The sequence below is a fragment of the Delphinapterus leucas genome, chromosome 1 (genome assembly GCF_059928025.1).
Source record: "Delphinapterus leucas isolate spDelLeu-1000000601 "Yukka" chromosome 1, BTC_Dleu_Yukka2, whole genome shotgun sequence".
NCBI lineage: Eukaryota > Metazoa > Chordata > Mammalia > Artiodactyla > Monodontidae > Delphinapterus > Delphinapterus leucas.
The window spans coordinates 56,329,956-56,346,092 of record NC_143129.1 but is presented as its reverse complement, the minus strand read 5'-3'; the positions used below and the strand labels follow the sequence as shown (position 1 = coordinate 56,346,092).

General features: G+C 36.1%; 1 protein-coding gene across 5 annotated transcripts in view; it reads right to left on the bottom strand.

The window, feature by feature from the left end:
- The window catches only part of LOC111165729 (torsin-1A-interacting protein 2-like), a 42,907-nt gene that overhangs the window by 7,452 nt on the left and 19,318 nt on the right, over positions 1-16,137 (bottom strand). For all 5 annotated transcript variants that reach the window (XM_022556633.2, XM_022556635.2, XM_089910584.1 and 2 more), the window contains exons 2-3: positions 3,592-3,770; positions 1,016-1,531 (exon numbers count right to left, since the gene is read on the bottom strand). In XM_022556633.2, coding sequence (XP_022412341.1) covers positions 1,016-1,531; positions 3,592-3,625 — 550 coding nt within the window. In that variant the 5' untranslated portion in view covers positions 3,626-3,770. The remainder of the gene's footprint in view (positions 1-1,015; positions 1,532-3,591; positions 3,771-16,137) is intronic.

The following is a 16,137-nucleotide window of genomic DNA, read 5'->3' as shown; positions in this document are numbered from 1 at the left end:
AGATATTCATAAAGTCACTTCTCTGTGCCAAGTGCCACAGAAACACAATAAATGAGAGAGACATAGCCCTTGCCTTCCCTGAAGTTACAGACTATTCTAATATTAACTAATGAAACATATATTTGAGCTCAGACATTGACTTATGGTGAAACATGGAATTCTAGCCCTTAGTCAAGTCCCTGATGAACAGAATGTCTTATATTTCTTTGCTCTGGCAAATAGGCATTTCAGACTGAGCTTTCAGAGTACTTATAAAATACAAATCCACACAGTCCAAATCCATAAAATCACAGAAGGTAAAAAAAAGCTGGAAGAGACCAGCTGGATAGCATCTTGTCCTACTTCTTCAGTCTGCAAATAGGAAACTGAAGTACCAGGAAGTTGACAGATTTGCCTAAGTTCACCCAAGTTAGGAAGTGGTAGGGCCACAACTAGAATCCACATCTCTTGGGTTCCAGTGTAAAGACTTTGCACATTCCAACTATTATCTTTGTAAGGAATGATACGATGCTGTTCTCCTTAATATACAAGTGGGGAAAATCAGGTATAGAAAAATTAATTTGCTTAAAGTCCTATAAAACTGAAAGATGACCGAGTTAAGGGTCCTATACCACTGATGTTGGTTTTTAAATATATCTATCTCTTGATTTATTTAGCATTTAGTTTTCCCCAAAGTAAAAGATTTTAAAAAGTGAAAGTGAAGATATGCTCATTAGAAATAAAGAAAAAGCCAGAGGTAAATTTTTTAAAAGTCATGCCTTAAAAAAAAACATACTGGATTAATACAGACAGCAAATAAATAAAAACTGTTAAAAAATGCAGCTTATGTGTGGGAAGCAACTTAATGTAGTGGAATGAGCTAGTTTAGGAGACGAGAAACCTCATTCTAATCTCAAGTCAGTTATATCTCTTTATGTGACTTTGGGCAAGGTGCAAAGGCCTTAATCCTATGAAGGAAAGAGAAGTTCTCTGAAAAGAACAGTACAAAACAGGACAAGCTCAGGGGTTCTCTCACCTGGTGCCAGCAGTCGCTTCCTCAGTGTGTCCTGGCTCTCCAGCCCTGCACTGGAATGCCCAGGACTCTGGGTATCCTGAGGGTCAAGGACAGGTGGCTCCTGCAAAGCTCCGGGTCTGTCGCTCACATGCTCAGGGAGGGCTGCAGAGCTGCTCACTAAGTGTGCGTCTGTTCTTCCCACCTTGTCACTTGGAGAACAGTTGGGTTCTGGATCCAAGAGGTCTTCACCCAGACTTTCTGAAGGGAGCGGATGCCCTTGTTCTCCACCCTGGAAACTCTGGCCGTTCTCACCTTCTGTATCCTTTGGATATTTCCTATCATCTGTTTCATCTGGACTTTCTGATTGATCATCTGTATCTGTACTTCCTGGACCAACTGATTCTACCTCTTGGTGGTCTTTGTTAAGACCAGAGGCAGGGTTTGGGGTCTGAGCTTCTTCAGTGGTACTTGCTGTCACTGTAGTCTCCTGTGCCTGACAATTTATTGATGGATCATTTTCCAAATCCTTTTGAGGGTCTATTGAGATAAAAATTTATAATTTTTATTTAAAAAATTTCCCTATATTTTTGTATTTTAACAAGGTCCCTGATTAATAAAAATATTTATATAGATTTTTATGGCTTATGAGGCACTCTTCCTAAACATTATTTCTCTTGATTCTCACTAAAGGTGACTGATTAAACAAATTCACTATCATGTTAATCTAACAAATAATATGAATGTAAAACTATTTTGAATGAGAAACCAATTTTTGGTAGTATTAAATACATCCTCTTCCCTAATGAAATAACAGACCTAGGCAATGATCATCAATAGCAACTAAAACCATTATGCAAAAGGATAATGAGGAATTTTATGAACGAGATGAATGAGACTGACAACTGCTGAACCCACTGATCAATCTTAACACCACAAAAAGAAGGAAAACCAGACATTACTATAACCTCCCGAATTCAATGCAATAGGAAGTACACCATACCACTTATGCAGTATTCTTGCCAAACTGAATCTGGATCTGATCAAGCTTCTAGAGCTAACTACCAGTTTCCAAGAAACACAGGGATAGAGGGATACATTAAATTATGCCTCAGCAAATGTAATCATGCAAAACCCACAATGAGGGAAATTCTAAGGGAATTCTAGAATTCCCTTATTCTGTGTCCCTAATAAGGGACATATTCCCTTATGTCCCTAATTCTAAGGGACAAAAGACTTTGTTTATTTAATAACAGCAGGAAATAAAAATAAATGGCAAGAAAAAAAAAGGAGTAACCTATTGATTAAGAGGTACTTGAATACATCAACAATGTGTGGACCACACTGTTTAGATTCACTGTCCTGCAAACCAGTTGTTAAAGAAATATTTATGAATAATCAGAAAACTTTGAACACCAGATATTTGATGAGACTCAGGAATTATTGTTCATCTTCTATTTATGATAAAGGTATTGTGATAGTGTTTTTCCAAAGAAATCCTTATCATTTAGAGGTAAGTGTTCAAGTATTTATGGCTAAAATTATGTGACACCTAGAATCTGCTTCAACTCAATGATATGGGGGTAAGGAGAAGTAAGGGAGTGTAAATGAAACCACATTAGCCATATGTTGACAGCAGATGAAGCTGTTTGATGGGTACATGAGATTCATTTCCTCTCTCTACTTTTATATATGTTTGAAATTTTCCATAATAAAGCTTAAAAAAAAAAGAGCAACCAAAAAGATGTATCAATCAAATGCAGTATGTGGCCCAAATGTAAAGAAAAAAGAATTTAAAAACCCAACAGTGAAGAAAAAAAAATTATGAGACAATGGGGGAAATGTGAATACTGGCTGTATATATGATGACAGCGTGGAATAACTATTAATTTATTTTTTAGGTGTGATAATGCTATTTTGGTTCTTTTTTTTATTTTTTAAATCTATCTTTAAGAGATGTAAACTAAAGTATTGACAAATAAAATGATATAATGTCTTGGGTTTGCATTTAAATATTCCAAGGCAGGCAACAAGAGTACCATTATGTAGGTAAAAGTTGAAGTTAGATTTTGAGTACATGGGACTTCATTATACTGTTCTACTTTCATATATTTAAAAATATCCTTAATAAAATATTTAAATATACCCTTCTCTTCTGAAAAACCTACTTCATATTTTGCCTATTTTATATCATATATATATATAGACACATACACGTAAGTAGGATGAAGAATTTAAATTTCATCTTTCCTTATAATTGAAAGATCCCCCTCTAAATATATAGCATATAGCTTACTTGATTTTTAAAAATGTAACTCTAAAGATCTGTCTACCATCTTTTTTTAAGATGCATTGTACTTTTTCCAATACTATAGGTTCCTACTATGGGAGTCTCTAAAATATAACTCTTTTTCATAATTAGGGTCTGGTATTATGGTAAAATTCAGTAAATATCAAAGAGTAAGAATCATAACAAATTAAGCAATTAAGTTAATTTCTTTTTTACTTCCAAACTTCAGTTTTAGTCACCAGAGACTTTCTCTCTAGCACAGCCCTAGTTTCCTACAGCACAAACCTAGTGTTGTACAAACTAGTCTTACCCTCTGGAGGATCCCTAAGTCCTCTGTCAGTCATGTTTGCGTTTTATCTCTTCAGACTTTGGGATACTTTTTGTTAGTGTCTGGTTTTCCTTGTGCAGATGTCTTGTTTTCTTCTTGTCCCAAGTCCCAACAGGCTCATGCTTCCCGTGGACCCAGGAAACAAGGCATATATACAGTGACTAAAATAAAATGAAAAAAATTAAATGACTTTTTTATTCACACATGGGAGAAGTGCCAATTTCAGCTTTATTTACTAAATCTGTCTAGTTTGAGTAATATTTCCTCTCTGAAACTTTTCTAGTGAAGAGAAAGTGTTTTCTGGCTTTCATGAGGATCATATTCCAAATCCTAGACTACAAACTGAAGAAAAGCTTCAGATTATTAACCTTGTATAGATGCCATAGCCTTCTAATACATTCCAATGTGTCTGGAAGGATGTAAAAAGTAAGACCAAGTGACCAGAATCTTGAAGAGAACATCTTTGAAACTGAAATGAAAAGTAATTCTAAGAGTAAAAATTGAAATGAAAAGTAATTCTAAGAGTAAAAATTTAAGTCACTGTTGAGTTAATCACTGCAGATTTCCTTTATGTCTTCAATTTCTGTCCCATATAAATTTCTCAGAGTTTGCCTATCAGAAGCTTTCACTTATCATTAACAAGTAACAATGCACACGGGCTACCTACAAACTAAGATGGCTGTCTTGGTGTTAGGAAGAGGAAATACACATTTTGTGTTTAGTCACTGCCTTCTTAGTGGTTTTCACACAGTATTCTTTTGTAAAATATGGAGACAGGTATCTCTTTATACAATGCCCTTCTATACAGTGCTCAAAGAAGACTAAATATAAATGATTATGATCTTAAGACATTATGTTTACTCTATAGTCTTTAATTAAATGTTTCTGTAAAAAAAAACAAAAACAAAACAAAAAATAAATGATTATGAGCTGTATATAAAAGGAATAGAAATCAGAGGCAATTTATAAGCAATAAAAACTTAATCATGTCATTTTATAGTTAAATCTTATTTTTTTGTCAAAAACCATACCACTCAAAGTTACTTAACCTTCACTATCTATAAAAATGATTAAGGATTGCTATGATGACTAAATATAAAAATATATGTGAAAGAGCTTTGTAAAGTGCTACATTTTTTGGATAGCCTAGTTGAGAAGTTAGCCAACTAGCCTTTTTTGTGTCCTTCTCACAACACTCTTTTATAAAATCTAATTTTACAAGTTAAAAAATTTAATCCCAAATGCCTAGCACAGATCTTAGTATACAGCAAGAACCCCATATTTTAATTTAAAAGAATATGAATAAGTGAATGAATGCTTGAATGTACGAATAGAGTGGTGTCAACTATAAACTGAATGTGAAGGGAGGGGTTAAAAACAGGCCTCCTTTCTGCTGGTGTGAACACTTAGAAACAAGTCTCAGATTTGGAGGGTTCCTTGTCACCCTTTTATCTGCTTCAGACTCCTGGGACTGGGCTTATAGATCTCCTTTTCATTACCATCATATGTTGCAATGAGGGTTACCTCCTATCCTATTTTGTGATAGAAAATAAAAAGTCCCCAATCCTTTAAAAATAAAGTCCAGTTACAAAAATTTTAGAAAGTGAAGATGCTATTCACAATAACTGTAAGGTACCTCATGATAAAAACTAAAAGGTACCTAGTAATAAATCTAACAACACATATGCAAGAATTTTAGAGTAGGGTGAAGTTTATGGTATGTAAATTATACCTCAATAAACTGTTTTAAGAAAAGAACTTTTAGGGAGAAAAGTATAAAACTTTACTGAAGGACATAAAAAGGACCTAAATAGAGAAATACATATAGACAGTAAGACTCAAAGCCATTTAATGCCACTTCTTTCCAAATTAATCTATAAATTCATTGCAATTTGAAACAAAATCTTGAGACAATTTTTTTATTGTTATATGTTTCTTATGGAATGAACAAGTTGACCCTAAAATTCACAAAGAGCAGTAAAGGATTAAGAAGAGTCAAGATAATTCTGAAGAAAGAAAAAAGAATTTTGAAGAAGGGGGGATATTTTTACCAGATATATCAAGACGTTAAAAACAATAGGGCATTGGTGTAAGAAAAGACAGATTACACAGAATAGAGAGACAAGAAATATATGCATACATAAATAACGGAAATTGAGTGACAAAAGAAAAAGAATGGATTAGTGAATAAATAGTTTTGGGACAAATGACTTTTCAAATGGGAAAAAAATTAGATTTCTACCTCCACAAAAATCAATTGCAGATAAGAGACCTAAATGTAAAGAGCAAAACTTTGACAGTTTTGGATGAAAGCATGGAATACCTTTATAATCTCAAGGTTTTCTTGATCAAGATATAAAATATGCAAACCATAAGGGGAACTCTGACAAATGTGATGACGTTAAAAATGTTAATCTCTAGACAAATCATCAAAATCATGGTTAAAAGATAAATTCACTGACTATAAAGATATCAGCAACACATATAATCATTAAGAGATTAATATCTAGAATACATAAAGACTACTGCAAATCAGTAAGAGACAAATAATGCTATTTTAAAAGCAGTGGGCAAAAGAGATGAACAAGCAGTTAAATAAAGAGGACATCTAAAAGTCTACTGAATTGGTAAGAAACTTAGTCAAGGAAATGCAAAATGAATTAATGATGAGATGCCATTTCACAACCACCAGATGGGCAAAAATTTTTAAATCAGGCAATACCAAGTGTTGATGAGGATTTGGAGATACAGAGATCTTTACTGGCAATGAAGTAAACTGTTACAGCTTTGGAGAGCAATATGGCAATACCTAGTTAAGACACACACACATTCTATAAATCGGCAATTCTTTTAGACATATACCTCAGAGAAACTTTTCCTCAAGTGCCCAATGATGTTTGTAGCAGCATTGTTTAAAATGAGGAAAAATGAGAAAATCTTAAATGTCCATAAATAAGGAAGTGGAATTTTTAAAATGTAGTATATTCTTTTTTTTTTTTTTTTTTGTGGTACGCGGGCCTCTCACTGTTGTGGCCTCTCCCATTGTGGAGCACAGGCTCTGGACGCGCAGGCTCAGCGGCCATGGCTCACAGGCCCAGCCGCTCCGCGGCATGTGGGATCTTCCCAGACCGGGGCACGAACCCGTGTCCCCTGCATCGGCAGGTGGACTCTCAACCACTGCGCCACCAGGGAAGCCCATTGTAGTATATTCTTAAAACATAATATTGTATATAAAGTAATGAGTTAGATATCAAAAATTTATAAAGGTACAATATTAAAGCATTTATATAAAATTTAATAAACACAATAATATATAGAGTGATTCAAAAATAATTGAACAACAAGCAACTATATGCTAATAAAATGGACAACCTGGAAAAAATGGACAATTTCTTAGAAATGCACAACCTTCCAAGACTGAACCAGGAAGAAATAGAAAATATGAACAGACCAATCACAAGCACTGAAATTGAAACTGTGATTAAAAATCTTCTAACAAACAAAAGCCCAGGACCAGATGGCTTCATAGGAGAATTCTATCAAACATTTAGAGAAGAGCTAACAATCTATCCTTCTCAAACTCTTCCAAAATATAGCAGAGGGAGGAACACTCCCAAACTCATTCTATGAGGCCACCATCACCCTGATACCAAAACCAGACAAAGATGTCACAAAGAAAGAAAACTACAGGCCAATATCACTAATGAACACAGATGCAAAAATCCTCAACAAAATACTAGCAAACAGAATCCAACAGCACATTAAAAGAATCATACACCATGATCAGGTGGGGTTTATCCCAGGAATGCAAGGATTCTTCAATATACACAAATCAATCAATGTGATACACCATATTAACCAATTGAAGGAGAAAAACAATATGATCATCTCAATTGATGCAGAGAAAGCTTTCAACAAAATTCAACACCCATTTATGATAAAAACCCTCCAGAAAGTAGGCATAGAGGGAACTTTCCTCAACATAATAAAGGCCATATATGACAAACCCACAGCCAACATCGTCCTCAATGGTGAAAAACTGAAAGCATTTCCACTAAGATCAGGAACAAGACAAGGTTGCCCACTCTCACCACTACTATTCAACATAGTTTTGGAAGTTTTAGCCACAGCAATCAGAGAATAAAAAGAAATAAAAGGAATCCAAATTGGAAAAGAAGTAAAACTGTCACTGTTTGCAGATGACATACTATACATAGAGAATCCTAAAGATGCTACCAGAAAACTACTAGAGCTAATCAATGAATTTGGTAAAGTAGCAGAATACAAAATACACAGAAATCTCTGGCATTCCTATATACTAATGATGAAAAATCTGAAAGTGAAATTAAGAAAACACTCCCATTTACCACTGCAACAAAAAGAATAAAATATCTAGGAATAAACCTACCCAAGGAGACAAAAGACCTGAATGCAGAAACTTATAAGACACTGATGAAAGAAATTAAAGATGATACAAACAGATGGAGAGATATACCATGTTCTTGGATTGGAAGAATCAACATTGTGAAAATGACTCTACTACCCAAAGCAATCTATAGATTCAATGCAATCCCTATCAAACGACCACTGGCATTTTTCACAGAACTAGAACAAAAAATTTCACAATTTGTATGGAAACACAGAAGACCCCGAATAGCCAAAGCAATCTTGAGAAAGAAAAACGGAGCTGGAGGAATCAGGCTCCCCGACTTCAGACTATACTACAAAGCTACAGTAATCAAGACAGTATGGTACTGGCACAAAAACAGAAAGATAGATCAATGGAACAGGATAGAAAGCCCAGAGATAAACCCATGCACATATGGTCACCTTACCTTTGATAAAAGAGGCAAGAATATACAGTGGAGAAAAGACAGCCTCTTCAATAAGTGGTGCTGGGAAAACTGGACAGCTACATGTAAAAGAATGAAATTAGAACATCCCTAACACCACACACAAAACTAAACTCAAAATGGATTAAAGACTTAAATGTAAGGCCAGACACTATCAAACTCTTAGAGGAAAACACAGGCAGAACACTCTGACATAAATCACACAAGATCCTTTTTGACCCACCTCCTAGAGAAATGGAAATAAAAACAAAAATAAACAAATGGGACCTAATGAAACTTCAAAGCTTTTGCACAGCAAAGGAAACCATAAACAAGACCAAAAGACAACCCTCAGAATGCAAGAAAATATTTGCAAATGAAACAACTGACAAAGGATTAATTTCCAAAATTTACAAGCAGCTCACGCAGCTCAATATCAAAAAAACAAACAGCCCAATCCAAAAACGGGCAGAAGATCTAAATAGACATTTCTCCAAAGGAGATATACAGATTGCCAACAAACACATGAAAGAATGCTCAACATCATTAATCATTAGAGAAATGCAAATCAAAACTACAATGAGATTTCATCTCACACCAGTCAGAATGGCCATCATCAAAAAATCTAGGAACAATAAATGCTGGAGAGGGTGTGGAGAAAAGGGAACCCTCTTGCCCTGTTGGTGGGAATGTAAATTGATACAGCCACTATGGAGAACAGTATGGAGGTTCCTTAAACTAAAAATAGAACTACCATATAACACAGCAACCCCACTACTGGGCATATACCCTGAGAAAACCATAATTCAAAAAGAGTCATGTACCAAAATGTTCATTGCAGCTCTATTTACAATAGCCAGGACATGGAAGCAACCTAAGTGTCCATCAACAGATGAATGGATAAAGAAGATGTGGCACATATATACAATAGAATATTACTCAGCCATAAAAAGAAACAAAATTGAATTATTTGTAGTGAGGTGGATGGACCTAGAGTCTGTCATACAGAGTGAAGTCAGAAAGAGAAAAACAAATACCATATGCTAACACATATATATGGAATCTAAAAATAAAAAATGTTCATGAAGAACCTAGGGGCAAGACGGGAATAAAGACACAGACCTACTAGAGAATGGACTTGAGGATACGGGGAGAGGGAATGGTAAGCTGGGACAAAGTGAGAGAGTGGCATGGACGTATATACACTACCAAACGTAAAACAGATAGCTAGTGGGAAGCAGCCGCATAGCACAGGGAGATCAGCTCAGTGCTTTGTGACCACCTAGAGGGGTGGGACAGGGAGGGTGGGAGGGAGGGAGATGCAAGAGGGAAGAGATGTGGGGATATATGTATATGTATAACTGATTCACTTTGTTATAAGGCAGAAACTAACACACCATTGTAAAGCAATTATACTCCAATAAAGATGTTAAAACAAATTGAATGAATGAAAAAAAAATGAACCAACTACTGATACATACCATAACATGGATGAATCTAAAAAGTGTGATGAGCGAAAAAAGCCACACACAAGATTATATGCTAAATGATTCCATTTATTTGAAGTTCTAGAATTGCCAGTGGTCTGCAGTGATGGAAAACAGATCAGAGGTTCCTAGGGGAAGGACTACTGACTGGAAAAGGGCATGAGAAAACCTTCTGGAGTAATGAAAGTGCTTCATATTTTTATTGAGGTAGTGTTTGTCATCAAACTTAAAATCTGTACATTTTATTGCATGTAGAATATCCTCAAAAAACTTTTTTTCAAATAACAACTGAATGCTTTAAAAAACGTATTACTTGGAAACGGGGTTGTGGTCAATAAGCAGTCTGCAAGAAAATCATGAGAGATATTTCAATAATCTTACAAATGTTCAATATACACCTTTCTTGTCACAAGACACACATCATTCCTATAGCCCATTTCACTCAGACACTTTGTAACATTGTTGTTCATAGCGAAAACGTAGTCCCTCGAGGCTACAAGGAAGAAGTGGTACAAACACAGAGGTTCTTGACACATCCTCACAAAAAGTCACATGGTGGGGTATCTGGGAGATCTGGAGGCCACTGTTCCAGAGGCAGGTCAATCTTTTCAACAGTGTCCAATCAATACCAGGAAATGTATACATTAGGAATCTCTGGACTGTGTAATAGAAGTGAGGCAGAGCCTCATGCTGATGGAAAATGGGCATGTTGGAGACTTTCTGCAGCTGTAGGAAAAACCACTCCATAAGAATGTCCAAAAAAAATACCTTTGATGGTATCTTTTGCAAAAAGGAACTCATGAAGTGAATCCCTTTCAAGTTCAATTGTGAAATGTTGGTTTTCAGTGCCCCATTTATGGAGGTTATGGTTCATTTTTCCACTTAAAGAAAACTTAGCCTTATCACTGGTATTTATCTCCATTTCCCTGTGACCCTGAAATCTGCACCAAAACTTACTGTTTTGCTTTAACTGTCTCCATGAGGGCGTGAACCAGGTTAAAGTAGTAAGGTTGCATTCTCCATAACTGGAGAAAATCAACAGATAGTAGGCTGAGGGATGCCTACTATTTCGATATCCTGAGACCTCCCTGAAGAGGGACACAGATTTGCCTCAGTGCCTCTTCTTCTGTTGTGGCTGCCCTGTGCTCTGTCTTTAAGATGCACCTTTTCTGCTCCATCTCAATGTACCAGTGGTAATGTTTTGACAGCCTGGTAGGTGTTCATTGTCTGGTATATGGAATGACCTTTGCACTGCAGTAATACAACCAAGTTAGCAGACTCCAACACATAAAATTAAATGTTGTAAGGTTATCTCTACAGATTGATGCATAATACATGTTTATATATGAATGTTACTGAGTAATAAAATTTTGAAAGTGTTCAACTCTTTTATTGCTCTGTACATTGTTTAAATAAACACATGAACAGAAAGGATATATGCTTGCTTCTATGGAGGAAAGGACAGGAATAGGATGAGAACAAGAATCGGTTTCAACTGTACCTGTAAAGCCTCTAAAAAAAAGAAAAAAAAGGTATATGTGGCAAAATGTTAGTGTATTTTATCTATTTTTTCAAATTGAAGTATAGTTGATTTACAGTTGTGTTAATTTCTGTACAGCAAAGTGATTTGTTATACATATATATATATACATTCTTTTTTATATTCTTTTCCATTATAGTTTATCACAGGATACTGAATATAGTCCCCTGTATTATACAGTAGGACCTTGTTGTTTATCCATTCTGTATATAATAGTTTGCATCTGCTAACCCCAAACTTCCACTCCATCCCTACCTCCACCTTCCCTCCCCCTTGGCAACCACAAGTCTGTTCTCTATGTCTGTGAGTCTCTGTTTCGTACATAAGTTCATTTGTGTCATATTTTAGATTCCACATATAAGTGATGTTATATGGTATTTGTCTTTTTTTTTCTGACTTACTTCACTTAGTATGATAATCTCTAGTTCCATCCATGTTGCTGCAAATGGCATTATTTCATTCTTTTTTATGGCTGAGCAGTATTCTATTGTATATAGGTACACCTTCTTTATCCACCTGTCAATGGACATTTAGGTTGTTTCCATGTCGTGGCTATTGTGAACAGTGCTGCTATGAACTTAGGGGTGCATGTATCTTTTTGTTTTTGCAATGCCATGCACCTTGCAGGATCTTAGTTCCCCGACCAGGGATTGAACCTGGGCCCTCGGCAGTGAAAGCACGGAGTCCTAACCACTGGACCGCCAGGGAATTCCCTATCTTTTTGAATTATAGTCTTGTCTGGGTATATGCCCTGGGGTGGGATTGCTGGACCATATGGTAATTCTTTTTTGGTTTTCTGTTGAACCTCCATACTGTTTTCCATAGTGGCTGCACAAACTTACGTTCCCACCAACAATGTAGGAGGGTTCCCTTTTCTTCACACCCTCTCCAGCATTTGTTAAAATTTGTACACTTTTTAATGATGGCCATTCTGACTGGTGTAAGGTGGTGCCTCATTGTAGCTTTGATTTGCATTTGTCGAATAATTCGTGATGTTGAGCAGCTTTTCATGTGCTTCTTGGCCATCTACATGTCTTCTTTGGAGAAATGCCTATTTAGGTCTTCTGCCCATTTTTCAATTGAGTTTTTTGTTGTTGTTGAGTTGTATGAGCTGTTTGTATATTCTGCAAATTAAGCCCTTGTCAGTCGCATCATTTGCAAATATTTTCTCCCAGTCTGTAGGTTGTCTTTTCGTTTTGTTTATGGTTTCTTTTGCTGTGCAAAAGCTTGTAGATTTAATTAGGTCCTATTTGTTTATTTTTGTTTTAATTTCTATTGCCTTGGGAGACTGACCTAAGAAAACACTGGTATGATTTATGTCAGAATGTTTTGCTTATGTTCTCTTCTAGGAGTTTTATGGTGTCATGTCTTATGTTTAAGGCTTTAAGCCATTTTGAGTTTATTTTTCTGTATGGTATGAGGGTGTGTCCTAACTTCATTGATTTACATGCAGCTGTCCAACTTTTCCAACACCACTTGCTGAAGAGACTGTCTTTTTCCCATTGTATATTCTTGCCTCCTTTGTTGAAGATTGACCATAGGTGTGTGGGTTTATTTCTGGGCTCTCTATTCTGTTCCATTGATCCATATATGTTTTTGTGCCAATGCCATGCCATTTTGATTACTGTAGCTCTGTAGCATCATCTGAAGTCTGGGAGGCTTATGCCTTCTGCTTTTCCCTTTTTCCTCAGGATTGCTTTGGCAATTCTGGGTCTTTTATGGTTCCACATAAATTGTAGGATTATTTGTTCTATTTCTGTGAAAAATGTCATGGGTAATTTGGTAGGGATCGCATTAAATCTGTAGATTGCTTTGGGTAGTATGGCCATGTTAACAATATTAATTTTTCCAATCCAAGAGCATGGGATATCTTTCCTAAGTTAATGTATTTTAGACCTGGATACATAGGTGAATGTTATTTCCTGCACTTTTCTATATGATTGATGTTAATATATTTTTTAAATGAGTAATCAAATAAAATATATTAGCTTCTGTGAGGAAAAGTAAGAATCAAAAGAAAAGGCCTGTGGTATGATGAATTGGGAGATTGGGTTGACATATATACACTAATATGTATAAAATGGATAACTAATAAGAACCTGCTGTATAAAAAAATAAATAAAATAAAATTCAAAAGAAAAAAAAAAAAGGAAAGGCCTGTAATGGTAACTCTGAGCCCACACACAATGAACTTATGTTACAGAGGCACACTTCAACCACAGCCTCCTATACATTTTGTCATATCCAGCTGAGAAGAGATAGGACAAAGAAAAGCTACCCATGAGAACAAAATCAGAGCTGGGAGAGCAGTAGGACCTCACCCAACCTACTCTATCCTGGAAACCTCAATCTTATGATGTATGGACTATTAATATTCCTTCTATTTTACAGATAAGGAAACTGAGATATAGAGATGTTAAGAATCTTACCCAAGAACACACAACTAGTAAAAAATATATATATGTATCATAAACATACTATAAGGCATCCTGATTCTACATTTGAATTGTGACTCTAGCACATATGACCTGGGTAAATTTGCACATATTCTTCAACTCTTCTCAAATTGCTTATTTTGGTGTTGTGAAAGTCTCAAGTGATGTAATAAATCATGTAGCAACTACATCTGCCACAATTATGATTATAAATGGGCCTAAAAAATGTGACAATGATTTGCCTTGGGTCATTCATCCCACCAGGCCTCTTAATCTTTACATCTAAGACCATTTGACATACATAATTACACGATCGACCTCAGTCCCAAGATTAATCTTGTCCTTCACCAGGAAGGATTTAAGAAGTTTTTAACAATTCAGCATCAAGTTCTAACAATTTGGCTTTAATCCCTGTTCTAAGACTCTACCTTATCCCTAGTTCTAACTTCTGCCTCATTCTCTTATACCCTTCCTAGTCCTAAAGATGTACTACATGCCATATGATTGACATATGTTATCACATTTAAACCTCACAACAGTATGAGGTAGGTATTATTACATAACCTATTTCACAGATGAAGAAACTGGATACAGAAAGGTTAAAATGCCCAAGGTCATTTAATAGTGCCAGAATCAGAAGACAAACCTAGGTCAGCTGGCTCCAAAGCTATTATTTTTCCTCTATAACAAGTAGTTTTCAAGCTGTGTTCCCAAGCTTCCATGGAGACTCAAGGGCTGCCAGAGGAGACTGAAGAGATAGAAGGGGTATGGCTCAACTCACTTTTACAGATATCTGTATTCTGCTGATTGCCACATACACTTTGGATGTCATGGAATTCTTTCTTGCGTGCCTGTCTGCCTGGGCTACCTTCTCCTACAACTTAGAGATGAATCTTAACTTAGTCACGCACAACTCAAGACAGACTCTGCTTTAGTAGGTACTTTCCAGTTGCCCCAGCACAGTTTCCATTAAACTTCCACTCCTAGGTCTGCATTAAAATAACAGAGTAGTTCTAGAAGTCTAGAAATGGCCACCATTACGTGTAAGTAATTATCAACTCTCCTACAGTACGGAAGTATACATTAATACGGCTCATATAATCCAAAACAGTGGATCAATTGTCATGAGAATTTTAAGAATACACTTATACTTTAAAATTCATTATTCATAACTATGAAGTAGAGTATTTTAGAATAATCTGCAATATTTTAAGCCAAGTAAAGTCATACTTAAAAAGACCGAAGCTGAAAAGCTACAAAGTTTTCTAAATTTTCTCCCTTGCTCAATTTTATGAACTCTACCCCATGATGTTAGTTCTGAGAGCTGACCATATATCAGGTATGTGATGATAATCATGTATGAAGGCAAAGTACCCTTCTTAATGTAATATTAAAATTAGCATTTTTGATTCCTTTCTCTTGCCTATATACTCACATACCTTATAATGACAACACACAGAACTGTTTTTGAGGAGGGCTACAATAGAGCCCTCCTCACAGTTGAGAAAAATGGCTGAGTTATAACCTGAAATATCAGCAGTGACCTTCACTCTGATGTGAAACCTCTTTATATGTGACCGGCAAAGTACAATAACTATCACTACCTTACAGTATTATGAGTACTCAGTTCCTATTCTTTTTTTTTGTGTGTGTGATACGCGGGCCTCTCACTGTTGTGGCCTCTCCCGTTGCAGAGCACAGGCTCCGGACGCGCAGGCCCAGCGGCCATGGCTCACGGGCCCAGCCGCTCCGCGGCATGTGGGATCTTCCCGGACCGGGCCACGAACCCGTGTCCCCTGCATTGGCAGGCGGACTCTCAACCACTGCGCCACCAGGGAAGCCCTCAGTTCCTATTCTTTTAAGCCAGATAACTAAATACCCTGGATATGCTGCTATGGTATTTCTCAAAGTATAGTTCATAGAGTACCTGCGTAAGAATCTCCTGAGGCACTATTTGTAAAATGTAGCTACCTGGGCCCCACAAGCAATCTAAGGAATAAAAATTTCTGTAAGATCGGAAAATTTGCATTTCTGACAAGCTCACCCAGGCACTGATTTGAAAACCAATTGTATAAATCCATTTAATATGTCCTTACTATTTAAGAATGAGATTGGTTAAAACAAAAACAAAGACCCTTTCTCTATTTTGCCGATATTTAAAATTGCACATATGTAGTGCTTTTTGGTATGTGTCTGAAAAAGTTTAGGACAATAATATTGATCATAACACCACA